The sequence below is a fragment of the Vitis vinifera genome, chromosome 1, assembly GCF_030704535.1.
Source record: "Vitis vinifera cultivar Pinot Noir 40024 chromosome 1, ASM3070453v1".
Taxonomy (NCBI): domain Eukaryota; kingdom Viridiplantae; phylum Streptophyta; class Magnoliopsida; order Vitales; family Vitaceae; genus Vitis; species Vitis vinifera.
Window position 1 is genome coordinate 7047860 of NC_081805.1, and position 26611 is coordinate 7074470.

General features: G+C 34.4%; 3 protein-coding genes across 6 annotated transcripts; 1 reads left to right on the forward strand and 2 right to left on the reverse strand.

Moving 5' to 3' along the window:
* The first annotated feature begins 1717 nt into the window (after window positions 1-1717).
* LOC100262951 (protein-tyrosine-phosphatase MKP1) lies at window positions 1718-7491 on the forward strand. Of its 2 annotated transcripts, none has more exons than XM_019219930.2 (3): window positions 1718-1993; window positions 2167-4885; window positions 6983-7491. In XM_019219930.2, the coding sequence occupies exons 2-3, from the start codon at window positions 2363-2365 to the stop codon at window positions 7115-7117; spliced, it is 2658 nt and encodes an 885-aa protein (XP_019075475.1). In that variant the 5' UTR covers window positions 1718-1993; window positions 2167-2362; the 3' UTR covers window positions 7118-7491. The 2 variants fall into 2 exon arrangements, with proteins under 2 accessions (XP_019075475.1, XP_002285484.1); XM_002285448.4 differs by having other exon boundaries at window positions 7020-7491.
* Window positions 7492-9455: 1964 nt separating this feature from the next.
* Window positions 9456-20793, reverse strand: LOC100256103 (coilin). Of its 3 annotated transcripts, none has more exons than XM_010652331.3 (13): window positions 20350-20793; window positions 19985-20049; window positions 19617-19892; window positions 18680-18916; window positions 17806-17875; window positions 16722-16799; window positions 16150-16297; window positions 13664-13695; window positions 11740-11934; window positions 11433-11504; window positions 11187-11345; window positions 10258-10501; window positions 9456-10145 (listed from the first exon to the last, which is right to left on the reverse strand). In XM_010652331.3, the coding sequence occupies exons 1-13, from the start codon at window positions 20542-20544 to the stop codon at window positions 9958-9960; spliced, it is 1959 nt and encodes a 652-aa protein (XP_010650633.1). In that variant the 5' UTR covers window positions 20545-20793; the 3' UTR covers window positions 9456-9957. The 3 variants fall into 3 exon arrangements, with proteins under 3 accessions (XP_010650633.1, XP_010650626.1, XP_010650619.1); XM_010652324.3 differs by having other exon boundaries at window positions 11740-11922; window positions 16707-16799; XM_010652317.3 differs by having other exon boundaries at window positions 16707-16799.
* A 670-nt stretch (window positions 20794-21463) lies between these two features.
* Window positions 21464-25206, reverse strand: LOC100250949 (uncharacterized). Its single transcript, XM_010652310.3, is given in 3 exon segments — window positions 21464-21967; window positions 24798-25042; window positions 25045-25206. Coding segments are annotated over 3 exon segments (309 nt in total). The 5' UTR covers window positions 25099-25206; the 3' UTR covers window positions 21464-21957.
* Between the last annotated feature and the right edge of the window lie 1405 nt (window positions 25207-26611).

Here is a 26611-nt window from a genome sequence, read left to right on the forward strand (position 1 = left end):
TTGACGTTTTGATAATAATGTCTTCTTTTTTTTCTTGTAAAAATAATAATTTATTTTAAAACCTATATGTAAATACTTGAAATAATTAAGGATATTTATGTCAAAAATGATTATTATTTTAAAAAAAATGTTAAATTCACGAATATAGCCAAATTTAAAATTTTAACTTAATGTGTTTTATTTATGAGATAAAAAAAGATATATGTATTTTAAGATATGATATTTTATTATTTTTTAATATTAAAATGCGGGTTGTAATGGAAGGTAAGAGTGGGTGCATGGCTCATAATAAATATAGGATGTGGGTGTAGTGATGGCTGAGCTGTGCGGGTCCATTTTCAGAACTGGTCTACCCTCCACTATATTATTACAATTATGAATTACTAACCTTCAATCTCCTCTACTTATATATTTAACTTTTGCCATGTGGCTGCCACGTGCTTCTTTATGAAGCCTTGGGATTGTTTGGCCTGCTTCATTTTTTGACTTCAAACCATATGAATTTAATCAAATATTAAATATTACTTAAAATAAAAAATTTAAGTTGAACTCATGATTCTATCCGATAAAAAGTTAAAAGAAAAAAATTATTTTTGAGGAATACATGGTGTAAAAATAAGATGTGATATGAGAGTGAAAAAGAGCATGTTCCGCACTGATTTTTTAAAGCGTTTTTATCCTTAAAAATACTTTAAAAGTATTTTTAAGATAAAAAAATAGGTATTTAATAATATTTAATATTTTGAAAAATGTTTTTAAATAAAAAAATATTTAAAGTGATTTTTAAGAAAGCATTTGATATATATTTTTTTTAAAAAAAAATACTTAAAAGACTTTCAAATATTCTTAAAATATCCAAAGTATTTCCCGCTACCTTATTTTATTCCTACTACCCTTCTTTCACTTTCACTCTCTTCAATTTTTTATAAAAGTTTTTCACCACCAAACTGACTCAAAATAATTAAATATATATATTTAATTAAAAAAAGAAGGGATAATCATAAGTATATAAATTCCTATTTGAATTTGAAAAACAATTTGTTTTTAATATAATGTCAATCAATATTTGAATTATTTTCACGTAAGTTTAAAAAAAAAAATGTTATGTTTATAAGAAAAATATGAAGGATATTTTTATATTAAAAAAATTATCATTTTTTAAGTTGAAATATGGGAAAGATTTGATTTTCACATTTAAATTTATTTGATTAAAACTAATCAAATAATCTTTTAACAAAGTACAAAAATGTTTAAAATCTTAAAATTTCAAAAATATTTTATAATGTTTTTTTTACATTTTTAAGGGTCTCTATTTCCTACAAATGGGCTTAAGGTTCAAATAAAATGTACATTTAGGCTCGAAAAAATAGAAGTTTATGCATAATAGAAAATTTTTAAAAATTATATTTGCCATTTATGTGTCTATAAATAATGTTTCGATGGTTTGAAATAAAAATTAAAAAGAAAATAAAAAAATACGTAAATATACTCTAAGTTTGTTTATCGTTTGTACCGGGGTTGTATAGTTAGTACATCTTGTAAAATTAGTACAAATAGGTTGTATGGTTAGCATAAATAGCTCGTACGTTACTATGGTTTAAAAACATTGTTGGGAAGGTTTGAATGCCGGAGTCAAAATTGGCTTCCAATAAGAAGCCGACACGTTTGTAGTCAACCCCCGTAGTGTAACTCTAGCATCTCTACGTGCTACCATTGTTCTTGTAATCATCAACGATTTAAATGATATCACAAGACTGGTCATGCATGATTAATGATGACATGATGACGTGGCAATTTGACCGTTTCCAAGAGGAGCCGGAGTTCACCCGGCCCGGTCGTTGAATTGGATTCGGTAGGGTGTGAGACTATGTGCTTTGAAGTGGGGGTTATTCTCTTGCTGGATCAATATTTTTGTTTCTAGGGTTTTGAAATCAACGCTGCAAGGGATTAAACTGACTATTCAACATTCGGATTCCTCAGCATGGACTTCCAAGTAAGCATCTTCAACAAACTCGACTGTATTAAATTAATTTCTCGCTTTCCTGCACTCTCCTTCGTTTTCCTTTTGTCTGTTTTTGGTTTTTGTTGAATCTATGACCACAATAGTTCACTCAACCCTTTTACTGGGTCGTATTTGTGTTTGATTTCTTCTTCTTCTCTCTCTAGATTTGGGAGAAAGATAGAGAGAGGGCGTGAACCAGTCAATTGTTTTAGGTGAGAAAAAAGGGGAACAGGCAAAGGCCGGAAATTTCAATTTCAGCTATTTATCACGAGGCTCGAATTTGCCACCTTCCATGGTCTTTCCTGGAACAAGCCTTTGATGGGTTTCACTTAGTTTGTAGAATTTTGGTGAGGGAGTGAGATGTTACGTGAAGAAGATAAAGACCGCCTCTCCGGTGGAACGGGGACTCGGAGAGCTTATTTACGGTCAGTTTCTTGGACTGATCGCTCTCCAACGAAACCTCTCCCTAGACCACAGCCAAACAGTAAGGTGAGGTCGTGTCTGCCACCACTTCAGCCTCTTTCAATTTCCCGGCGCAACGCAGAGGAGTGGCCTAGGGCGGGGTCCGATGATCTGGGTGTGTGGCCGCATCCTCCAACCCCTGGGGGGAGATTGGGGTCCATTAAACCCCTTGAGAATTCAAATTCAGAACAACCCCAGAGAGAATTTCAGTTCAAGAGGGATAAGCTTGCCTTCTTTGATAAGGAATGCTCCAGAATTGCAGATCATATATATTTGGGAAGTGATGCTGTTGCTAAGAACCGTGAAACTCTAAGGCAGAATGGTATCACCCATGTCTTGAACTGTGTTGGGTTTGTTTGCCCCGAGTATTTCAAGAGTGATCTTGTTTACAAGACGCTTTGGTTGCAAGATAGCCCATCTGAGGACATCACGAGTATTCTTTATGATGTGTTTGATTACTTTGAGGATGTTAGAGAGCAAGGTGGGCGGGTTCTTGTTCATTGTTGTCAGGGAGTGTCAAGATCGAGCTCTCTGGTCATTGCATATCTCATGTGGAGGGAGGGCCAGAGCTTTGAAGGTGCATTTCAGTATGTGAAAGCAGCCCGAGGAGTGACTAACCCGAATATGGGTTTTGCTTGTCAACTCCTGCAGTGCCAGAAGAGGGTGCATGCTGTACCAGTGAGCCCAAATTCTGTGCTTAGGATGTATCGGATGGCTCCCCACTCTCCATATGATCCTCTTCATCTTGTACCAAAAATGTTAAGCCATCCAGGTACACTAGGACTTGACTCTCGTGGGGCATTTATTGTTCATGTCCCTTCAGCGATATATGTCTGGATTGGGAAGAATTGCAACATGGTGATGTCAAATAATGCAAGAGCAGCTGCCTATCAGGTCATTCGATATGAGAGGGCACAGGGTCCAATTGTGAGTATCAAAGAAGGTGAGGAGACATCTGAATTTTGGGATGCTCTTGCTGGTGGACAACTCTTAGCAGATGGTAGCAACAAAGTGGGTTCCAGAGATGAAAGTAGTTTATCTTCTGAAAAGGATAAAGTTTGTCCTGGGGTTGGCGAAAGGAAAGTTGATGAATACAATCTTGATTTTGAAATTTTCCATAAGGCTCTTGCTGGTGGGGTTGTTCCACCTTTTCCATTATCAGGAACTGGATCTGAGACTTGTCTCCCTGCTAGGGAAAATGGATGGGGTCGACTAAGGCGGAAGTTTACTAGTGGCTTTATGAAGGAATTTGTCACAAAACTGAATTGTGACACCATTCAATCCAGTCATGGAGCAGATATGATTATAGATACTTGTAATGAAGTGAAACAACCCGTTTCCATTTCTAATCCTTTGTCACCATCAACACCTCCATGCGGTTCACCAGATTCACTTCCTTGTTCCCCAAATGGCAGCTCAATTAGCAGTATTGGTAAAGACATGGAACACCCTGTTCCTCTTACTGATCCTTTGTTGTCAGAAACACCTAACTGTGGTTCACCAGATTCTTTCTCTCGTTTTCTGGGTGGTAGCCCTAAGTTCAGTTCCAAATCTCCTTCACTCTCACCTTCGACCTCTGAGTATTCCAGTTCATTTACCTTTTCGCCCTCATCTTCTAATTGGTCCGATTTGTCATACCTTTCTTCTCAACAACCTTCACCTTCCAGCCTCGAGCCCACAGATCCATTCTGTGTGAAGAATGGTTCCTCAGCAGAAGATCCTTGTTTACTTTACAAAGGAACCCAAACTTCACTGGAAGAGGATTTTTCTGCTAATCATGCGCTGAATGGGGCAAATACTTGTTTTCCATGTAAAGGAACCTGCCCCTCCATTGCTGAGCGCAGAGGGAGTAATCCTCCACCTAGGATGTTACTACCCTCAGTTGATGAACCACCTCAAGTGCCTCCGAACCTGGTAAGGTCTTGGTCCTTTTCCTTACCTGATTTGGATGATGTTATGATGAAGGATGTCGATTGTGACCAGTTCGAGCATGAAGGCAATGGAGAAGAGCTAATGTTAGATGGTGAACATTTTGGTACTGGAAATGAGTTAGAAAGTGAGATTGAAGATAAGAAAGTGTATGGTAACTTTTATGTTCCTTTGGGTGATACATCTGATAGGGTTGCAGAAGAAACAAATCTAGCTCTTTACCAGTGGCCTACCATGAATAAAGTGGAGTTGTATAACTTTGGTGTCCTTGATTCTAGATCAGTATATATTATGTTTGCTCCGGATTCAAACTTGGGCACAAGTAATCCTGAGGTTTTATATGTATGGCTAGGAAGGGGTGTTTCATATGAAAAAGGCCAGAGTCAATTGACTAGCAGTGATGGCACATGCAAGGATAATCATGTCCACTGGGAGATGGTTGGGCACAAATTCCTTGCACAAATGGGTTTGCGGAGTGAAGCCCTCATTCAGGTAGTTTTTGCTTCCTATACGTTAGTGATATGCTTGTTTATGTCGACTGTTTCGTTGCATTTCTTAAATACCATATGTCATGGAAGATATTTTATCTTAATATTATTTGAATTCATTGCATGATTACCATTACATTGAACAAGCTACCATTTAGAATTTTTTTTATTTATTTATTTTAATAGCTAAGTAGAGTTTGTATTAGAAGCGCCTAAAAATGGCAAAAACAGTATACACGAAGTATACAATCAGAACGCCACAAAAACTAGGCGAAGACAAAAAACCTTTCCCCTAGCTAAACATATAGCCATTCAATAAAGTCGATCATAGACAAAGTATGATCCTCTATAAACACCCTAGCCCAATTTATAAGAGTATACAAAAAGGAATGTTTTAAAGTTTGGTTTGACTGTTCGATATCATTGAACGCTCTTTCATTTCTTTCCTTCCACAAGGTCCACGTTAAGTATAAAGAGGCAGCCCTCCAAACCTTCTCCTTCCTCTTACCCACAAAGGCACCATGCCAACCAAACAAATTCCTTTTAATTGAAGAATGCAAAACTCACTACACATCAAAAAGGGAGAAAATCAAACTCCAAAGCATTGTAGCCTTTTTACAAAACAAGATTAAATGATCACTAGTTTCGTCTTTCTCTTTACACAAGTAGCACCTATTCGGCATATTCCATTCCCTCTTTTTGAGTTGGTCGATGGTCGAAATTCTGTTCCAAGACGCTTCCCCTCATAGGAGTCCAAGACCTCCAAATAAGACCCCAAGGAAAAGGGTCACTATAGGCCTCCGTGAAGGAGCGGTAGAGGGATCTAACAAGAAAATGTGATCCCTTCTTTCTTTCCAACTCAAAGCATCCTCCACTTCTCTTCTCACTACCAAAGGATGCAATTTTCAGAACAAGCCCTCCACCTCTTCCAATTCCCAATCATTAAAATGCCTTGAGAAGTGAGGATTCCAACAACCCGGCTCCCTACTCCCCTCCCAAGCATTTGACACCAACTCATCTTTGTCAACCGCCAACTGGTATAGGTTAGGGAATGCTTCTTTCAATGTTTGGTCTTTACACCACAAGTCCTTCCAAAACTTGACCTTTCTCCCATTCCTAACAATAAAGTGAGATCTGCAACGAATACCCTCCCATTCTTTTCTAATGGCTTTCCACACCCCCACACCATAGCCTCCCCTCGCTACTCTCAAACACCACCCTCCTTCCTCTAACCCAAATTTGTTGATGATGACATGTTTCCAAAAGGACTCCCTCTCTACCACAAATCTCCAACTCCACTTCCCAAGTAAGGCTTTGTTTAGAGCCACAAGTCTACGAATTCTTAAGCCTCCCTCCTTATTAGTACAAACCAAGCTCCAATTGACCAAGTGAGGTTTTTTTTCTAATGCACCACCGTCCCACAAAAAGTCCCTTTGAATCTTTTCAAGTCTTGCACGCACCTTCCGCGGAATAACAAAGAGAGATAGGAAATAAATTGGAAGACTTCATAAAGTACTTTTTATCAAGGTGAGCCTCCCCCCATTAGAGAGATATTGCCTTTTCCACAAAGACAATCTTTTCCTAAATCTCTCCTCCACTGCATCCCACACCCTAGAAGATTTGAAGGATCCTTAATATACCATTTAGATTTTTGTTGTGTGAATTCAGTTGATGTTACTTCTAAGTGGATAACACTCGTACCATAAAGGAAAACTCTACTGGGAAGAGAGAAATTGACGCCGTTATTTTTTAAGTTGAAATGAAAATATAAAGAATGATACTGATGGAAAGATATATTGCTGATACCTTTTCTAGTAGTTGGTGACATCACCGTGACCAAGTTTAGTGTCTTACCACCTGGACTGTTCTGGTGACCTTTTTTTATCCTTTCAATTGTTGAGTTAGATAAGATGATTGATTGAAGTATTTTTTTTTCCATTAGAAATTGTCTAAATGTCCTAAAATGATTGATCTAACCATACTTGCCACGAATGGCAAGTTTATAGGATTGATTCATTTGTCTGCTCCAGTAAAAAGTAGCTGCTCTTTGTTTTAGATTCTTGTTATCATCATCTAATCCTGTTACTTGATACTCCTATAGGCTAACTTTCTTGGTAATAATCTTATGGAACATCCAGATAGTCAGGGAAGGCGAGGAGCCGATGCAGCTCCTGAACCATCTAAACTCTTTCTCATTTCACAAGACAGAAAACAGCAGTCACAGACTTACAGCTGAGAAAAATTAGTGAGGATGTCAACACCTTCTAGAACTTGGGTTCATGATCTGCTTGGCCTAGCGGATAGTCCGAATCAATCTGTTTCATCTTTACTAAGGAATGTTGGGCATCCCTGGCAGTGCACGTGATTCTGGATCTGCTTGTATGATGTATGGAGAGGATTTATCATTACAACAAACATATACAGGAACAAGCCTGCTGTACACTAAATAGGAATTAGAAGTAAATAATAGTATTCAAATAAGTGAACTGGGAGCACTTTTTTTGTTCTTGTTTCTGTTGAAATGTCATGTCCACCTATAGGCCGACTGCATCAAACACCGAAGGTGTTGTTCTTTGGGTCTAAATGAGAAGTTAAATTCATCTTCTACAAGGACAGTCCCTGCAGTCCCTGATTTATGTTTCAGATGGATCACTCAGTTCAAATTGCAGATTGAACATGCTAGATTTTGCCTTGAGACTTCCCATGAAGAACTGTGGATAATGGTAGGGAAAGACATGCCACAATGTTTTACAAAATGGGGTTGAAGCTTATCAACTACCAACCAACCACGGCTATCATCAACAACCATGCTCATATTAAACAAGTCTTCATGCCGCCATACTTACGTTACCGAATTAGTATTTAATTCCACAAGTTGTCATCTATTTTCTTTGGACCAGAGCATAGAAAAATTCTCTATGGGTGGCTTCTGGTGTCAGTCAATCATTCAAATCTGGCTCCTGCGAACTATAATATCATCTGCTGACTTGGTCAGTTAGTCGTTACTTTGAATTGATTCTTTGAAATACGCCTAGATGAAAACCACGGTGATGCAACACAGGGAAGTGAAATGCAAGGAGGTTTTAAGTAGGTGAAATGAAAGAACCTTAGGCATGACTGCTTGATACATTTAGGCTATGTTTGGGTATTGAAAAGCATTTTGAGGGGAAAAAAATGCTAAGGTAGTGTTAGAAAATTGTTTTCAAAAATAGTTTTTTGTTTTTTATAAAAAAAAATAGAAAAATATGTTTGGTAATAAAAAAAGTAGAGAACGGTAGGTTATTAGACAACTATGGAGAATAATTAAAAATGAAGTATTATACATAAAAGTAAAAATATTTTTAATTTTCAAATAAATTTTTGTTCTACAAAATATGAGATAAAAGATTTTAAAATTTGTTTTTAATTATTGTTTTCATAATTATTTTTAGAAATGAACAACCAAAAATGTATTCAAAGGGATATATATAAATAAAATATAATTAAAGTTGTTAAAAACCTAAAAATTTATATATTTTAAAATTATTTAATCTTCGTATAAAAAAAGTAAAATTAATAAAATAAGTTTAAAGTAGCATAAAATAATTTATTTTTCTTTTATTCTCTCATATTTTCTCTCAAATTTTAAAAGAACCGGGCATAGGCAAGCTTCACGCCTATTCTGTTTGAGTCACACAAAAAAATATAATAGTGGATTTTTGAAAACTTTGAATCGTTATTTTTTCTTTTCAAATACTATATAGAACTTCTTTGAAGATTCATTCAACTTAAAAATTGTTTTTAGAAACGGTTTCTATTCTTGAAAACATAAAATTTTAATTATTTTATGATAACAATTTTCTACACTCAAAATATATTTGACAACTTTTTTATAAAAAACAATTTTTTCAAAACTTGTTAAGAAAGTTGTTTCTTATAATATATTTTAATTATTTTTAATTGTTTTTTGAGGGCTTTTACAAAATAATGCCAAGATTGATTAAAATAAAATAAGGTAACTAAAAGTTATTTTTATAAATTTTAAAACATGAAAAGTAGATTGAGAAGATGTCAAATCCCTAAACAAGCGTTTATTTTAGAGAACATTAAAAAACTGATTTTAAAAACTGTTTCCGAAGACATTTCCAAACAAACCCCTAACTTCTTGGAACTATTCAAACAAGACATTTCAACTATTATGCAGAACTTCCCTAGAGATTTAAATAACTTCTTGGAAGTGTTCAAATAGTAGCAATGCAGCTTTGAAAGCACAGAAACTTGGCACAGACGAAGGACTTTTGGAAAATGACAACACTAATGATTTAAAAAAATAACTTATGACCATTGACCAGGCCATAATCCGATCTTACTTCAAAACTGAATTCATAGCGAATCATATAAAATTTCAGTTCAGCCCGTTATCATTCAGAGAATGCCAAATTAAAATTTGGGTATTTCCTTAAGCTTTGGCTGCCACTTGCCTCTATCCACAGATAGGCTGAACAAAACAAAAGTAGAACAAGAAGTTGACTTAGTGGCGCTACCATTTGATGCCAACTTTGGATATGCACTCCGCAACCACCTGAATCACTATGTTAAGCTGTGCCAAAGAGGAAAAACTGGTTTCATTCATGTGACAATCAAAAGTTTGGAGGCCATCAAACATCCATAGTCAACATGGATGCAGATGCATCCTGGTCAAATTTGCGAACACCTCAATCAGCTACGTATCCTATCCAATATTCCTGTTGAAGAAGTCATTTCAAAACCAAGAAATTGGATAGTCGACCAAAACATCTGGCAAAGTGTCACGGCCCTGCAATCTACCTTCTCCGACTAATTCCACTACAATCAAACTTAGCCGCATGAGCCATTACATTTCCTGCAAATAACGGCTGGTCAAAGATACAATTTGTCAAAAGGCTGCTCCCACCCTAGAATGATTTGAAGGTTTTTCCAAAGTCCAACTTATACACAAAATTTTACCAAAATCGGCCAATGTCTTTTTACGCCAGAAGATATATATTCTTACTTTAGTCAAAAGATTATCGAATCATAGAAGCAGCAGAATCTGACTGAAAGAACACATCATTTTCCTCAAAAGTTATTTTGTGCTCTTAAGAACGACATTGTTGGGCCCAGTGCACTGCCTCTCAATGCTTTATATGACCATGGACTCCTGCCTGGACTCTCCTTCTTACTAGAACCATCTTCCTGGGACAGCTGCGCCTTCTTTGCACTCAAAACCTTATCGATTTCATCCCATGCATTTACTTTTCCATTTTCTGGAACACAAAAAATGCAGTCAACCTCATTGATATTAATGACATTGCTTTCATTGTCTTCATGTCTCATTAAACATAATTCTTAGCATCATAGTGTAAGAATCAGTGATACCTGGGGGAGGGGCAGTCATTTCTCTGTTAATGTTGTGTTCCACTCCTGCTACAGAAACTTGAGTGATATTGAGCTCCCCACCTGGAAGAGAAGTAGACATTCCACTGTTTTTATTGTTGGGTTTCACACCAGACACAGCATCTTGAGTGTCCACAGGAGCTTCAACTCTAGCAGTGACTGCTTTTTCCAGATGTGAGTTGCCAGATTTGATAATTCGAACGTCAATGAGTGATGAAAAATCTATCTGCAAAGACACAGTTCAGTATTTTCACAGCTAAGAAGAAATTTATGTCTTTGCTATGATCTTTTTGTCCCTAGTATATGCATTATAAACATTTTACAACTTGTTTTTGATATTTTCTTTCCTCAACCATTAAGTAATTAAGTAAAAACTCTTTGTCCCTGGTTCTCCTGTGGCTGGGTCCTTTGGTACAACAAGAACCCTTCCCTGGAGAGGGATACCCAAGTCGGCAGTTTCTGACTTTCTGAAGAAAAAAGCATCTCTTTGCATGCACACATGAGCACTTGTGTGGTTTTTCTTCTGTTGTACAGGTTTGTACGTGTAAGGTGGCAGGGTGAGAGGTGGTGATTGTCTATTGTTGGCCTCCATGGTAGAACCAGTTAATTTAATGACACTGTTTAAAACAGGACAAATTTACATTCAAACAACTCCTGGAACCTGCTCCAACAGGCCTAGTAGAATTATTGTTCACTGAAGTGCAAAGCCTAACAAGAATTTTTTTCCTTAATGGAAGATGCATATCAAAGTACCAATAGTCTATAATGAATTCTTGTTTTATAGAAGGTGAACTGGATTATAGGTTTGAATTGCATTGGAGGTAGTACAGCAGGCCCAGGTTCAAGCTTTGACTTGTTTACTAGACCAAAAACAGAAAAAAGAAAATATCACTCATGTTGAACCGGAGTACCTCTAAAGATCCATCTTCCCTGTAAAGGGATGTATCTGGGTCTGGTTCTAGCGCAGATGCATCTTCATCGATCCTTGTCTCAGCAACAATAGGGGATTCAGGAACAGATATCAGTATAAGTTTGTTGGATTCAGGATCATATGATGATATTTTCCCAACCTACATTGAAAAAAGCACATGTTAACTGGAATTCTATGCATCAAAATAATGTGTTACAGAATCAATGAAATGCTGAAAGAGTTATACTCGGAAGGTGGATAGCTCAGGGGTCCAGGTTGATGATAACTCAATCAAACGATATGCAATCATATCACCTTCCTGCAATTTACCAGAAAATCATTAACCTTCGATTGTTCTGGACCAAAAAGATAGAAAAGATATTGGATCTAATTTTGCCATGATTGGACAAATTATGAAACAAATGTACCAGAAAAAAATTTGTTGGAAATTAGGGCACTAAAACGTTACGTTTATTGAATACTCACCTTAACTGAAAATAAAGCTCAGGTGTCCCCACAATCGAAAATAATTTAAGAGCAATAAAGAGACAAACCTTAGGTGAGCTAGTGAGGGAAGGAAGCTTGTCAAAGTCCATGGGATCCTTTGGAGGGGTCCCTTCTTCAACAGCAAATGTCTCAGAATGTTGTTGGTTGAAATCCTTATAATCATTCCTTCTACAAGACATTTTCTCTTTACCCCATTTTTGACCCTTCTTCTTGCTGGTAGTTCCGTTCCACTGAAAGGTTTCCTAAGTCACAAGTTTAGAAAGATAGGAAAGTATCAAACTGAAGGAAAACTTTAAAATCCCTTAAAATGAAATCAATTTGAAAAAGGCTGTCTATTTTATGAAGCAAGAAGATTAATTGCCAACATAAAAAAATACTCTTGGAGTGATCAATTATTAATATGATGAAAACTCCAAAGGAAGAAAATTAATATGTGAGGTAGCTTTTAACAAGTGTTCATGATATTGACTCTTGATAGACTCCAGAAGAGAGGGTGGCAGCTTCCCAATCGCTGTTTTTTGTGTGCTTGTGAAGAGGAAAATGCAAATCACATTCTTATTCATTGTACAATGGCTAGAGTGCTGTGGGACTTAGTTTTGGGCTTATTTGGGGTTCAGTGGGCTTTTCCTAAAACTATAAAGAAGGTTTTATTTAGTTAGGGGGGTGCTTTTGTGGGGAAAAAAAGGAAAAAACTATGGAATTTCATTCCGTTATTTATTTTTTGGACGGTTTGGAAGGAAATGAATAAATTAGCTTTTAAGGGAGAGGAGGGAGTTGGCAATTCAGAGGCTTAAATATTCTTTTGTATGTAACATTTGGGGTTGGGCTAAATTGTATATTGGTGAGGAGCCGCATTCCCTTATAGGATTCCTAAAGTGGTTAGCCTCCAGATAAGGGGCGGTGAGTTTTTGGTTTTTTTTGCTTGTAAGGTCTTAGCTGCCATGTATACTCCCTGTATACTTTGGGCCTAATTCGCCTCTTATGAATGAATTTTGTGCTTACTTATCAAAAAAAAAAAAACAAGTGTTCATGCTGCAACCATGAGGTTATGTTGGTTGGTTGAATAGGATAGAATATACATATGCTAGGATATCATTTCCAATAAGATATGATATCTGAAATATTATATCTAAGGGAAATGATATCTAGAAATATTATATCCCATGAGATGTGTGCCTTGTTCATGTTTGGTGAAAAAAAAAAATAGAAAATGAAATGAAAAACATATTGCATTTCAATATTCCATATTTCATTAAAATAAAAAAATATGTTGCATCACAATGTTTACTATTAAAAAAAATGAAATCTCTCTCATGTTTAATAATATTTCTAAATCATTCTATAATTAATAATTTACTAAGTGATTTTTTATTTCTTTGTTAATAATATTTACAATTAAAATATTTAAAATATATAAATAAAAAATATTATATAATTTTGTTAAATATACAAAAGCATTTTGTATATATTAAATATCATATTAAAAAATATTATATATTAGTATTATTTTAGATTGTATTGTTAACATTTTTTTGAAGTCTTTACTCTTTTGAACTAAAAATTTAATTTTTTTTAATCAAAATTTTTGTCTTGCAAAATGAGTAATATAAAAGAAATGAATGAGACAAATAAAGTTATTATCCAAGGGATATGTATATCATAAATCTCAATGTAGGATTATTATATCTTACGTAGAAGAGACAAAAAAGAAGTTGGACAAGTTATCCTATTATATAACCTATTTCAAGTTTGATTGAACATGGGATATGATAAGTGATCAAATAACTTATTCTATCCCATCACCAACCAAACATGGCATAAGATATGTCATCTTATATCTCATCGAATCTCATATCACATTTAGCTAACCAAACATATAGCCTAGTGAGTTAGTCCATCATGTTGAATAGTTTTAACACAAGAAAATCACTAATAAACAGCCTAAGAAAGTAAAATAAATATAAAATATACCACCGAAACTGGATTTTGCTGGATAGTCTGGTCTGCATCCACAAGAAACAGCAAGTTAATCAGAGAGAATGCAGTATTATGGCATGCACATTATTAGGCAAATTTATTAGATGCCAGCAAGGTGGCAATTTACATGTATTTATAATGCACTCACAGTCAGTGCTTTGTCTCACGTTTTACAGACACATCACTTAACTAATTACCAAGTTTTGAGGATCAGTGAAGCCCAACAACACATCATTCTTGGAAAAAAAACACTAGCATTAGCTTCAATCAGTGTTTTTAAAGGCGTTGGTGGGGCGCGCCTTGAGGCGCGCCTTGAGGCGAGGCGCAGCGAAAACGCGTTGAGGCGTTAAAAATAAAGCGAAACACCTGAAAGGCGTACGCTTTTCTGGTGAGGCGTGACTGAGGCGCGCTTTGATCGCGCCTTTCACGCTTTTCCGGTGAGGCGTACGCGTCGTCGGATCTGATGTGGCAATGAAAGATTTAAAAAAAAACCCTAAGAATACCTAAAACCCCAGTCCTGACTGAAAACAAACCCAAAACAAACCTTACCTCTTCCAGTCAAGCGGCGACGGAGTGCTCACCTTCGGCGGCGACCAATTGCAGCGATCTTCTCCGGCGGCAATCCCTCTCATCTCCAAGTATGTTGCGAACTCCCTCTTCCATGGTTTCTCCCTCTTCGTTCCTCTTCCCCGGTATCCTTTCCCCCACGCTCTCCTTAATTTCCACCATTTTTTAATGGGGCTAGTGGTATGGCCCCATTGCTCAGGGCTTGGGTGCAAAAGTCAGAGAAAGCGTGTGGTAGGCAATCTTTAGTGGCGGTTTAGGAACTCCAGCGGCGGCGGATAATATAATTATTGGTATAAAACAATATTCTTCTATTTTATCTGTGAGGTTGACAAAGATTCGGGCCGATAATCCTTTCAACCGGAAAATAACACTTACTTTTAAATATTAAATACGATTTTCTTAAGAAAATGGTTGTCTAATTGTTAACCAAACCTCACACCATTGAAAAAAATAAATTAAAAAACATAATTTATTTTATGTAATTTAATGATCAATGTGATTTATTACTAATAATTTTTTTTTTAAAATAAAAATCTTCCATCAATCACGATCATACTTTTTAAAATATAAAATTATAAAATATAAAAAAGTTTAATATAATAAGGACAAATTTATTATAAAATATAAAAAGATTAAACATATAATAAAGCAGATTAATCATTCATTATATTTGACAATACAATAATTTTGTGATTAAATTAGGCAAAGTATGTTTTTTTTATGATTCTAATGAATTATTTTCATGTTTTTATTTATGCTATTTTATTTTATATATTTTAAAATATTAATTAATTATATAAAGTAAGGCTCAAAAAGCTTACGCCTCAACGCCTCGAGGCTTACGCCTCGCCTCACGAACACGAAAACGCCTCGCCTTACGCTTTCGCCTTTAAAAACTTTGGCTTCAATTTTCCTCAAAAAAGTAAAAGGAATTATTAAGTTCACATGTGCATCTATCATTGAATGTACAGTTTTCATGCTAACATACAGTTCTGTCTAAAATTGGTTCATGCTGGCTTCTCATACAGGATCAATCTTATTCAGAACCTCAGAATAAAAGCAACCACAAACATGAAGACGGTTATAGATACCTTGTCCAAACTTCAGCACTATTCTATAGTTCTACAGATATTAACATTTACATTTTGTTCTTTAAAAGTAAAGTGGCAAGAAAATGGATCACAAATGAAACAGAGGTGCAGGCTAAGAGCAATATATATTTTTTTTTTTATAGGTAAAAGCACAGGAAAATATTATAAATAAAGAATCAAGGGCGCCCAAAGGTCAACCCAAAGCATACAAGAAGTATACAGCAGACACCTAAAGAGGCTAAGAGCAATATTAGAGCTAGTTTCCTCTCCAGCAGTTCCAGTTCCAATTGCATCTCATCAATTCAACATCAGAAAAAGATTCAAGCCCCAGCATATGATGCATGCCATCTCTATTAAGTAGATCAAGGCATCAAGCACATGAAAATAATCAGCATCTGCTAGTTTCAGGCATTCAATCGAATGAATTTCTTTGAAAGGCTCAACAACATTTAAGCATATAATGCAAATTAGATGGTCAAAACCTACCAGGTAAAGGAAATGCTTTGTACAGCTAATCTACTGAATTCAGCCTCACAGATCTAAGGGATCTTGAACTGAATTCATCATGTCATAAAATTAGACATTCAACTCAGTTTCTAGCATTAGACATAGTAAACACTACAACTTAATTTCTAGAAGTAGTAATACTTAGACAGAGTAACCAGTTTGATGCTATAGTCACACGAAATATGGTAATTGATCTTCATTGGCAACTCAATTTTATTATCAAAGACATAAATCTCAGCATCCAGAATGCATGAAAACCAAGTATTCCTGCTTGCAAACATGCATGCATGAGCACACATATATTGAGTAACGAACCTTTTCCAAGGGGCTCAAAGCGAATATGCCCTGGCCTAATTACTATGGGAACAATGACAGCATCATCTGTATCACTATTTTGATCAGGTTGCTGATGCTCTAGAGAATTCTTTTGAACCTCTTTTTCAGGTGATTGTCTCTGATGCATCTGCCAAAATTAAGATTACAAACAAAATATCATTTTTTAAAAGGCAAATAAATATGTAACAAACAAAAGAAGATCAAAATAATTTAAGTAACTCTATTGCCTTTGATAGGCATATATATTACCCCAGCAAAGACATAAGCTTTATTCAGAAGTTTGGAGAATAAGCATCCAAATACTTGGTAGATACAATACCAACTGATGAAGTAGCATAGATGATCCTGCAACTTAGAGTCATATGCTGGACTCCAGTCTACCTACTAGAATATGAAATATGCACATGTGCATGCAGAGACAGATGGAAAAATAGTGGGCAGCAAGGCAAAGGAAGATGCTGTTGCTATGCATGTAGAAAAGTTAAATTGAGATCTCAATCCTATAAAACAATTTAAAAAATCTTGTGCTTAAATACCTCTTTCTTTTCAACCTCTTTCTTTTCAACTTTAGCTAGTTCCCGCAGCCATTTCCGCTTGGCCTTTTTACGCCGAGCACTTCTACTAGGGTACTAACAGAAAGGGAAAAGATATGTATAACTTAGATGGTGAAGTTGATCTTTGACGAGAAAAACAGGCGCCGAGGCAAAGCAAGTTGTAATAATAGGAAACAGAACAGAAAAGAAAGAAGAGCATCAAAATGTAAACCCTTAAAATGATATAAATGCCCCAGAATGACTAATCAACAATTAGTACCTACATGCATTACCTAGTACAGTTTTGTCAATGGGTAAAATTTTTCATTCAAACTTAGGGGATATGGTTTTATATTGTAACTTAAGCTTTAATCTAACAATTCAAAAGGATAAAGCTTGACCAATAGCTGGAAATTGTTTGACAATTCCTAATAGCGTAATATTAAACTTCATTTAAAAAACCTTTAACCCAAATTCATCTTTCTAAAATTTAAACCTTGTTCCAATCTGGACATATTTGCCTATTTGGGTATAAATAAAGTATTCAGCATGCAACCCATAGCCATGTCATGTAGCAGCAATATTGACACAAAGGGGTTGGATGGTCAAAAGTAAAACATTACCAGCACAATGTCATGTTAATGCATACGAAATAAGATAGTCAAAACAAAAAAAAAACACTGAGGGTAGCTCTAGATCTGGTTCAAGACAAACTACTACAGAGGACTTATTGAAACTGTTGAATTCAGAATATGGTAAAGTAGCTCCTGGATGGGGAACTACTCCTTCAATGGGTGTCACAATGGCTCTATTTGCGGTATTCTGATCCATTATTTTGAAGATTTAGAATTTCAATGAATTAGATCCACAAGAACCAGGAAGTCCTCAGCTTTTCAATACAAAGTGAATTATTTAGGGCTTGAATTTCTAGCCCATTCTACTTTTGATAGTTTGACCGCAGAATTTATTTGTTTCTGTGTTTCCAGAATAAATAAATTGCATAGAAGACATTCCTCTCTATACCTTGACCATGCAGATATCTTTTGTAAAGTTTATTATAATTACAATAATCATACACAAATAGTTAAGGACTATTACCAACCTTTTGCGTTCCATCAGGTGGATTGGCAACTTCCACACCCTGACTGCCATTTTCTTGAAGCTCACCACACCTAGAAAATAGAATGACGATTCTTGGTTAGTGAGCAAGAGCACACAAGAGAGAAAAAGAGGAATGGAGAGGATTGACAATCAAAAGGAATACTTCTATCATTAGTACCTGCTCTCTCTAACAGTTAAAACTAAATAGATAAATTGCAGATGTGTTGACTTCAAAAAGAATGCAAGGCAAGCCATCAGAGGAAAGACTCGAAAGAGACATTTTTCTTGAAACAAGCCATGTTTCTGGCAATTTGCATGAAAAATACATATTTCATAAACTGCATATAGTTACATACCGATGCCCTAATCGAGGAAAACACTGTACAGACACGAAAATATGATTTAGATAACTCTAATTAAAACTTTCCTGAAATGCTCTCAGCAACCAGGGCTAGCTCTCTCTTTATTGAAATGAATGCTCATTGTGTGAGCATTCATATATGTGGATAAGTTATGAAAACTATATTGTAGTGAAACTAGCAAAGTTATTTAACTTGTAGTTAGAATAAATAAAGAATATTAGGAATTGCATTAGCTACATGCTGAAACTCTAAAAAAATCATACTATCATACGAACTTTAGGTTGAGCCCACTAACCATTGATGAAGACTGAACATTCACGAATACCAAAAAGAAGTACACACAAGAGTAACAGCATGAAAGAGACAAGAAGAAATGATTCAACTGGGAGATGTAATGCAGCAATATGAGATAGTGTGTAACTCTAACTTACCTTCCAAAGCAATCAATAAGAAGGAAGTATAAGGAATCTAGTATAACACCCATCATAAACCTAACAAGACTTTAGAACCTACCTCTTTGCATTGGGCGAAGATTCATCGACATCATTACTTCTTTCATCAATGTTGAGGGTCCTAGCTTTATCTGGTTTACCATTCACATTGGATGACTTGTGCTTCTTGAGACTACCCTTCTTGGGGAGGGCAGTGCAGTCATCACAGCTTTTGGTCTGCTCCTCACATACACCATTTTCAACATCTTCCAGAACCACTGGGCATTTTTCAAGCCTTGTATATTTGTTTTTCTTCCTCCTGTAATTTACCAAGAAAAGAAAACGGCAAACAAAACCAGAAAATTCTGATGAAACCTTCTACACAACTAGTTGCAAACAAGACTAAGCAAGAGAAAGTATATTAATTCCACAAAATAACAGCAAAGTAATACTAAGTGAGATATATAGCCATCAAAACTATTTGATATGAGATATAGCAAATAACATGCAAGACCCCAGTGTACAAACCTTGAGAGGTAGCAATATTCCAGATAATGAGAAAATGATATTAGGTAACTAGACACAATATGCATTGGATATATCTCAACATGACTTCCTTGTGGTAAAGTCTCAATATGTATAGTTTTAATTTTCTTACTATGCAATTTAGAAGATACTGTGGACTTCATTAAATTGATAGGTTTTACAGTTTATATAGTTGCAGCATTATAGTTGATTTAATAATATAAATCCAGCACTCTGGCATAACTGTTGGGACATGAAAAGTTTGCATGAATAACTAGATGCTCTTTAGAAATTAAAGATCATCTATACAATGATCAGCAGATGGTGACTGATATTATAAGAATCTAAGTTAAAATAGTACACAGTGGTTTAGTGCAAAATATATCAAATCAAACATTTGGGGTCATTTTAGTCCTCTTGGATCAGAGATATCATCACAGATACAATACAAATCACAAGAAAAGCATTTTTTGGAGATAGAATTCAAGACATACTTTGGGCTCTTAAGTTTCCTGGATGCTTTTCTTTTCTTGGAACCTGCATTTCCGGCCGATGCAGTCTCCACTTGCACTGTTTCCTCTGGTTGATCAGGTTCATCCTCTTCAGATTCACTTTCATACCCTCCAGTCTCCTTGTCAAACTCCTCATTCGCCAAAAGCTTCACTCCCCTATGTATGTGCTGATTCTCCACGATTGCTTCATCCTCAGAGCAATTTGTCTCATCACCAACCTCAAGAAGATCAATCACTGCCCCACCTTTCCTTTTCACACTAATACAAAAATCAAAATAAACCACATACATTACTTTTCATTTTCACACAACGAGAATCCATCAAATGGCATAGAAAACTTTCTAACAAACCTAATGATCTCCTTGTCCTTTAAAATACAAGTGGACTCAAAAGAGGGCAAAACAAAGCCATCCATCTGCCCAAAAAATGAAACCAAAGTAATTAATCCAACGTGTAAGAATGAAAACACCCAAAAAATATATATATATATATAAAAATCCACACAAATCAAAGACAATGCTAGATTTCCCACTAGCCTCAGCACGCAGTTTCTTCTGCGTCATTCAATGTACAATAAAATCAAAAGGTGTGTGATAAATTGAAAGGTAAGCACAAGGATTAAGTCATCCAGTATATGATGTTGGTTAATGAACAATAACATAAATAGAGTAATTGCAGGGATTAGTGTTAAGAGCAGGTATAAAAGAGGACATACAGAGAGGAGGAGGCCATTAGGGCAAAAATCATGGAGATTGAAGATGCGAAGGAGATAGGAAGAGAGGTCGGAGATGGTTTTGTGTTGGGGTTTGAGGAGAAGCCAACTCCGCCTCAGTCCCTCTGAATTCTGTGTCTTGTTCAGAAGATCGGGATCTTCCAACACCACACGAACCCTTACAGTTTCCATTGCCATTCATGCAGCAGAAAAAGAGAAGCAAGGCGATGCCTCCTCTTAAACCCTCGAATAGGGTTGGGAACTCTCCATCACTATTCGCTACTCTCACTCTCAAGTCTCCATTTTGTGTATTGGAACTGATACCGTTTTGGCTACCGTCCCCGGACAAATCTAGGTGGCATTTCTTTTTCCCTTTTTCCTCTCCTTTTTATTGGTTGCACTCCTTTCTTCTTATACATCGACGTTCTAATGCTAATTCCACCAATTATATTACCAAGAATTTAAGCCTAATTAGCTTGTTGTACATTACTCGTTCATTATTTAATTATTTAATCCTTTATAATAATTAATATTAATATAATATTTTGGATTACCTCATTATTAATCTAAAGGAATGCGAAATCTATCACCCGTTAAACAATGTTAATTCTTTAACTCAAATCATTCAACTTGAAATACATTGTTAATATTGATTAATAATATTTGTTTTTGAATTGATTAACAGCCATGTTTAGGCATGACCTACCCGCAGTCTCGATAGAACCCTTTTCGGTACGACCCAGCCTCGTTAGGTTGCTAATCCGCAATGTTGCAACCTTAATACAAATCCTTGGCCTGAAATATTATGGCTTGAGTGGGAAAAATTATACTCCTCCCAATAAACTGCTCATGGAACACAACGCCACGACCCAAATCATGCATTTGAAAATGTGCAGTTAGTTCTCTAGCTGGGTATTATGACTTCAAAGCTGCTTCAGTTTGCCGCTTAAGGAAACCAAATATCTCTAGAATGCAATTTCTTATCCTACACCGAAGACACCTTTCTGCCTCTTTATGAGGTAATAGGATGTCTACATAGCAAAGAGGCATTTTATGGGAGCAGAGGACAATTTAGGTACCACTCAAAGAAGAGCATCAATAAAATGGATAGGGAGTATAAATGCAACAATTCTCATCAACATGTATCCTTCTCAATTCTCAAAGCATACTTATGGCAACCTCCATGATTTCATATAAACACCTTTTCTGGGGTTGAGAGTGTGACCATTCTGACAAGCACATATCCTTGTCATTTTTGTTTCCCTTCTTTTGCTTTAAATTATCAAATCATACAGCAAATTCTGATCCATCGAGGGAAAACAGCATCTTAGGAAATGTACTGCAATTATTGATCCAGAGATGCGATAACATCACTGAAATGTGTTTCTCAAATTTTCTGTGATATTGCAGTAAAATCTGTATGGCATTCGAATGAATGGGCAAATAAACTGCTTCTGCATCAGGTTGCATGTATCACAGAGGCATAGTTGCTGAGAAAACAGGTAGCACAACCCACAAAATTCCAGAGGAAGATGAAACAAAAGTGCAAACTAACAGCAAAAAGAGTTCCCTTTCAGTGACATCCGTCAACCAAACCATTCCTTCAAAGTGTCATAGACCCCTGCAATATTTCAGTAAAGATTATCAGCAAACATAAGCAATCTACAAGAATCCCGACCATAGAAACACATGTATCATGTGAGTCCATGTTATTAAGCTACCAATTGACCTAAAAACTTAAGTTAACAGATTACGATGCATATTACAATGTAGCCTTCTCAGATAGTAGAGTCAATAGTCTTTTTTGGGCTTGCAGTGCATTTAATAAATAAGGGAGATACACGTCATCAAATAATATGAAGCTCCAATGCTATGTTAAGCTACCAATTTGACTTAAAAATTTACATTGTTAGGTAGTAGGCCAACAAGGCATCTATCATGCTAACTTAAACCTTGGTGAAAGCCCAAACACACATGTGGGTGGGTGCGAGTCAAGACATTTAGACTATGTTTGGTATGTTGGATAAGATAGTACATACATGTTATAGGATACTATTTGCAACAGGACATTATATTGAATGGATAATGATATCCTAGGATATTATTTCCAATTGGATATGTTATAGAAATAAAAATTGAATGAAAATCATACTTCACCATATCAAGTTATTCTTCAACTAGAAGACATATCGCTTCCTAATGTTTGGTATTTAAAAATAAATCAAATCTCTCTCGTATTAAGCATTATTTAAAGTTCACTCTCCAATCTATTTTTCAGTAGGTAATTTTTATTTTTTTATTAATAATATTAAAAATAAAAGTATCAAACTTTTGTAAATAAACAATATTATATTTTTTGAACAAAGATTTAGCTTTTTAATTAAAAAATTTTTGTTTCAGAAAGTGACTAACATGAACAAATAAATTTAAGAAATAGAAGAAACTATATGAGAGAAAAGAATCTATGATTCATAGGATATGTGTACTCCATCTCTCCCAATGGGATTATTAAATCCCTTGTATAAAGGATATAAGAAAAAGGTGGACCCTCTTTTTGATTGGTGTTTTTTTATATATTCTTGTTTGCCTATCAAAAAATAAAAAGAAACAGGGTGGATATTTTATCCCACCTCTTATCTTATTCTCTTTTCAATCAAACATAGGATTTGATAAAAGTTGGAAAACATATCCTATCTCGTTGTCAACTAAACATGAGATAGGATATGTTATGCTACCTCTTATTATATATCATGTTATAACCAAACATAGCTTAACCAAACATAGTTCAGAAGGTTGAACTACAATTTTTGTATAGCCAAATAGAAAAAGTTCCAAACAACTGCAAATTTTCCAATAACCATTTGTGCTGGATTCCTAAGAAAGTCATGGAAATTCATAATTTTACATCTAGAAGAAGGGCTTAAGAAGCAGTGACTCAAGGTGTTATAGTCCTGAAGGAAGAAGAAGCATCTTTCTGTTCTATAAGATGATTGGAAAGGAATACAGTAGACTTAGAGGAAACAAAGGTCAGTCCCAGACTCCCAAGAGAACAGGGCCCCAAGCATCAAATTGTCTTAGGTTCCATAGCTGTGGACAGGGCAACAGCTCTCTCATCTTCAAGTAAATTTTCAACAAAAAAATTTAAAGAATTCAATAATTTAGAAAGTAATTTCAATTTTTTTTTTTCAAATGACTAAATATAAATCAATGAACAGTGATGAAGCCTGTGTTTTAATGATAATATCACAATTGCTAAAACCCCGATAAGCAAAATATAAATAGTTTATGAAAGTTTGATAGTTATTATTTATAATTCAAAGTATCCTATTCAGTCATGTTGTCTCTTATGATTAAAACTAAACTAAACTACCTCTTTAACATAATTAATTAAACAACACTAAATCTATTCAAAATTCAAATACTATAAAATTTAATATAAAAATTATTATTTTTTAAAATTGTCAAAATTGAAGCTAAAGAAAAAATCACCATTAAGAAACTTATTTAATAAAATATCAAATATAAAATAATTAAAAAAATCAATTTTCTTAAAAAATTCATAATAAAAAAAATCTTCCAATATATTAAGATACTGAAAAATACATTAGAATAATGATTGTGTGAAAAAAAAAAATATAAGTATGAATATTAAGTAAATTTTATAAAATATTTTATTGCTTTTTAATCAACTGTTAGAACTTATATTTTGCCAATAACACTTAATTATAAATATTTTTATTTTTCAAAAATTCAAAATTTTCTAATTCTTAGGGGGGAAAAATTTTCATTTTACCTTATATATAAATATATATATATATGGAAATTTGAGGGGTGGCTCCATCACTGATTTCAGTACTGAAGTCTGATCTCTGAGGTGTGTTTATTGATAATTATATGCAAATTGCAAAGCTTGAGCATCATCTAAGTTTGTCTAAAGCTTATAGATGTGAAGAAAACATCATTTAAGCCCCATTTAAACAATGTGTTGCTGCACTTGGAACTGTCTCCTAACCATGGAAAATAACTTCTCGAATCTAGTCCAAAATCAACAGCATGGACCAAATTTCTTCCTCCTAACATATGAGATGATTTACATCCATGTAAAAGAGAAACTGCTTTAAATGTGTGATCAAACTATAGAACATAATATAGGGTTATTGAGAAAATGCAGGAAGTGATACAAGCAAAAATCACATTTGCAAAGCTTCGTCGTGATTTAAAACCCTGCTACTATCTTACCATAACCAATAATTCTTTTGCGATTCAATAAATCGCATAAAAAGTAAAGACCTAGGTTTTGCCTTTCACATTACTAAAATCAATCTAAACAATTCCACATTTTTGGATACCAGAAAGAATATCCACCCACAAATCAATCAGTTTGAAGCAAACCTCAGGGAATGTATTTCGCAACACGCTATAATATTTCTAGGGTTCTAAGTCTAGCATACCTGACTTTCTTGATGAGAATGGCCTTGAGCTTGCGAGCGAGTTCCTGGGATTGGATTCTGCGCTCCAGATTTTTACGGGCCAAGACCCGCTTCTCGGAGTTCTTGATGTGGTGAGTCTACTCCCGCTTTATCAGCCGTTCGATTCTGCTCGATTGCATCTTTCGCTGCATTACGATCAGCGCAGATTCGAGGTTTCCATTCAGAACCTTCACTCGAATCCCTCGCAATTGCTGAAGCTCGAGTTGGGGGCGAGACTCGGGCGTCCGAAGATATTCGAGACGTGCCTCGCTATATGACTCATTTCTAGGGTTTATTTTTTAAATATTCGTGCCGTTTTGTGTGTGTTCTTTGGTTGTGTTGGCACAGGCTACAATACGGGGAAGAAGGAACTGGATTGGAATTCGGACGTAATCAATTATCCGGTGTATGACGGTCTACTTGGTTAAAATTAGACCTGCTTCCTCTGCCGTTAGATGTCGCATTTAAAAGGTACAAAATAAAATTTTTATTAAATAGAAGACAATTTTCATCATAAAAGTAAGAAAACTGATTTATAAATAATAGTATTATTATTATTATTATTACTATTATTATTAAGGCCTGGCTTGGCTATTAAAAAATTTGAAGGGAAAGAAATTAAAAGATTGGTAAGAAAATAAAGATGAAATATAGATTAGAAGAAAAAAGATAAAATCAAATTTAAAATTGATAAAAATAATTTATGATTATGTTTGATTCTTATAAAAAACTAAGGAAGTAAAAAATATATATAAAGGAAAATTATTTTTTCACGTTTGTTGTCCTACTAAAAATATCAAATAACATAAAATATAACTAAAATTTTATATATTTTTAAATTATTTAATTTTTATAGCGATGTATTAAAATAAATTTGAAATAAAAAATAAAAAAAAATTATTCACTTTTAATCTTTTTTTTTGTATTTTTCTTTTATATTTTATTTGAATAATTATTATATAGGATGAGCCGGATGTGATAATCATTGGGAAGAGTCATTTATCTCAATCATGTTTAGAGGACAATTTTACCCTTTAATCTGTTTTCTCTATTATCTATAAATAATTTTGAGATTGCCAATACTATGGGGCTCCACCCGATGATAAGTAAAGGTGGTCAATAGTGTAATCTCATGTCCCAAAAAATTGTTTCACTTTTAAACAATATAATTTTAGTATTTACTTTAATGAATTTGAAAGGATAAGTCCAATTGAATTTTATAATTTTCATAAAAATAATCTAATAAACCGTGCATTATTAATTTAGTTTATTATTTTGTATTAATTATATATTATTTTATATTATGACATCAATATGGTATATTTAATAAATTTATCATTTTTTTTTACTTCTTTGGTAATGTGGGGTTGAATGAATATATATATATATATATATATATATATATATATATATATATATATATATATATATATATATATATATAAATTATTTGAAATACCCTCATAACACTCATAATTATATTTTTTTTAAAAATTGATATTTTTACATAATTTGGTAAAAAAATAATTTTCAATATCTCCAAAATAAAAACCACATCTTAAGGTTATTATGTCATTTTATATATGTAACATGTAATTAAAAACGTTATTAGCCTAATATACAAATATTCAATGGAATAACACATAGTTATTCAATGGAATAACACACAATTATTCATTGGATAATATAGCACGTGAAAAAATCAAACAAAAATAAATTAAATTATATTGTAACATTAAAGTATTTGTATTGTAAGTATAATACATTTATGTCGTACTTGTATTTCATTACAAAAA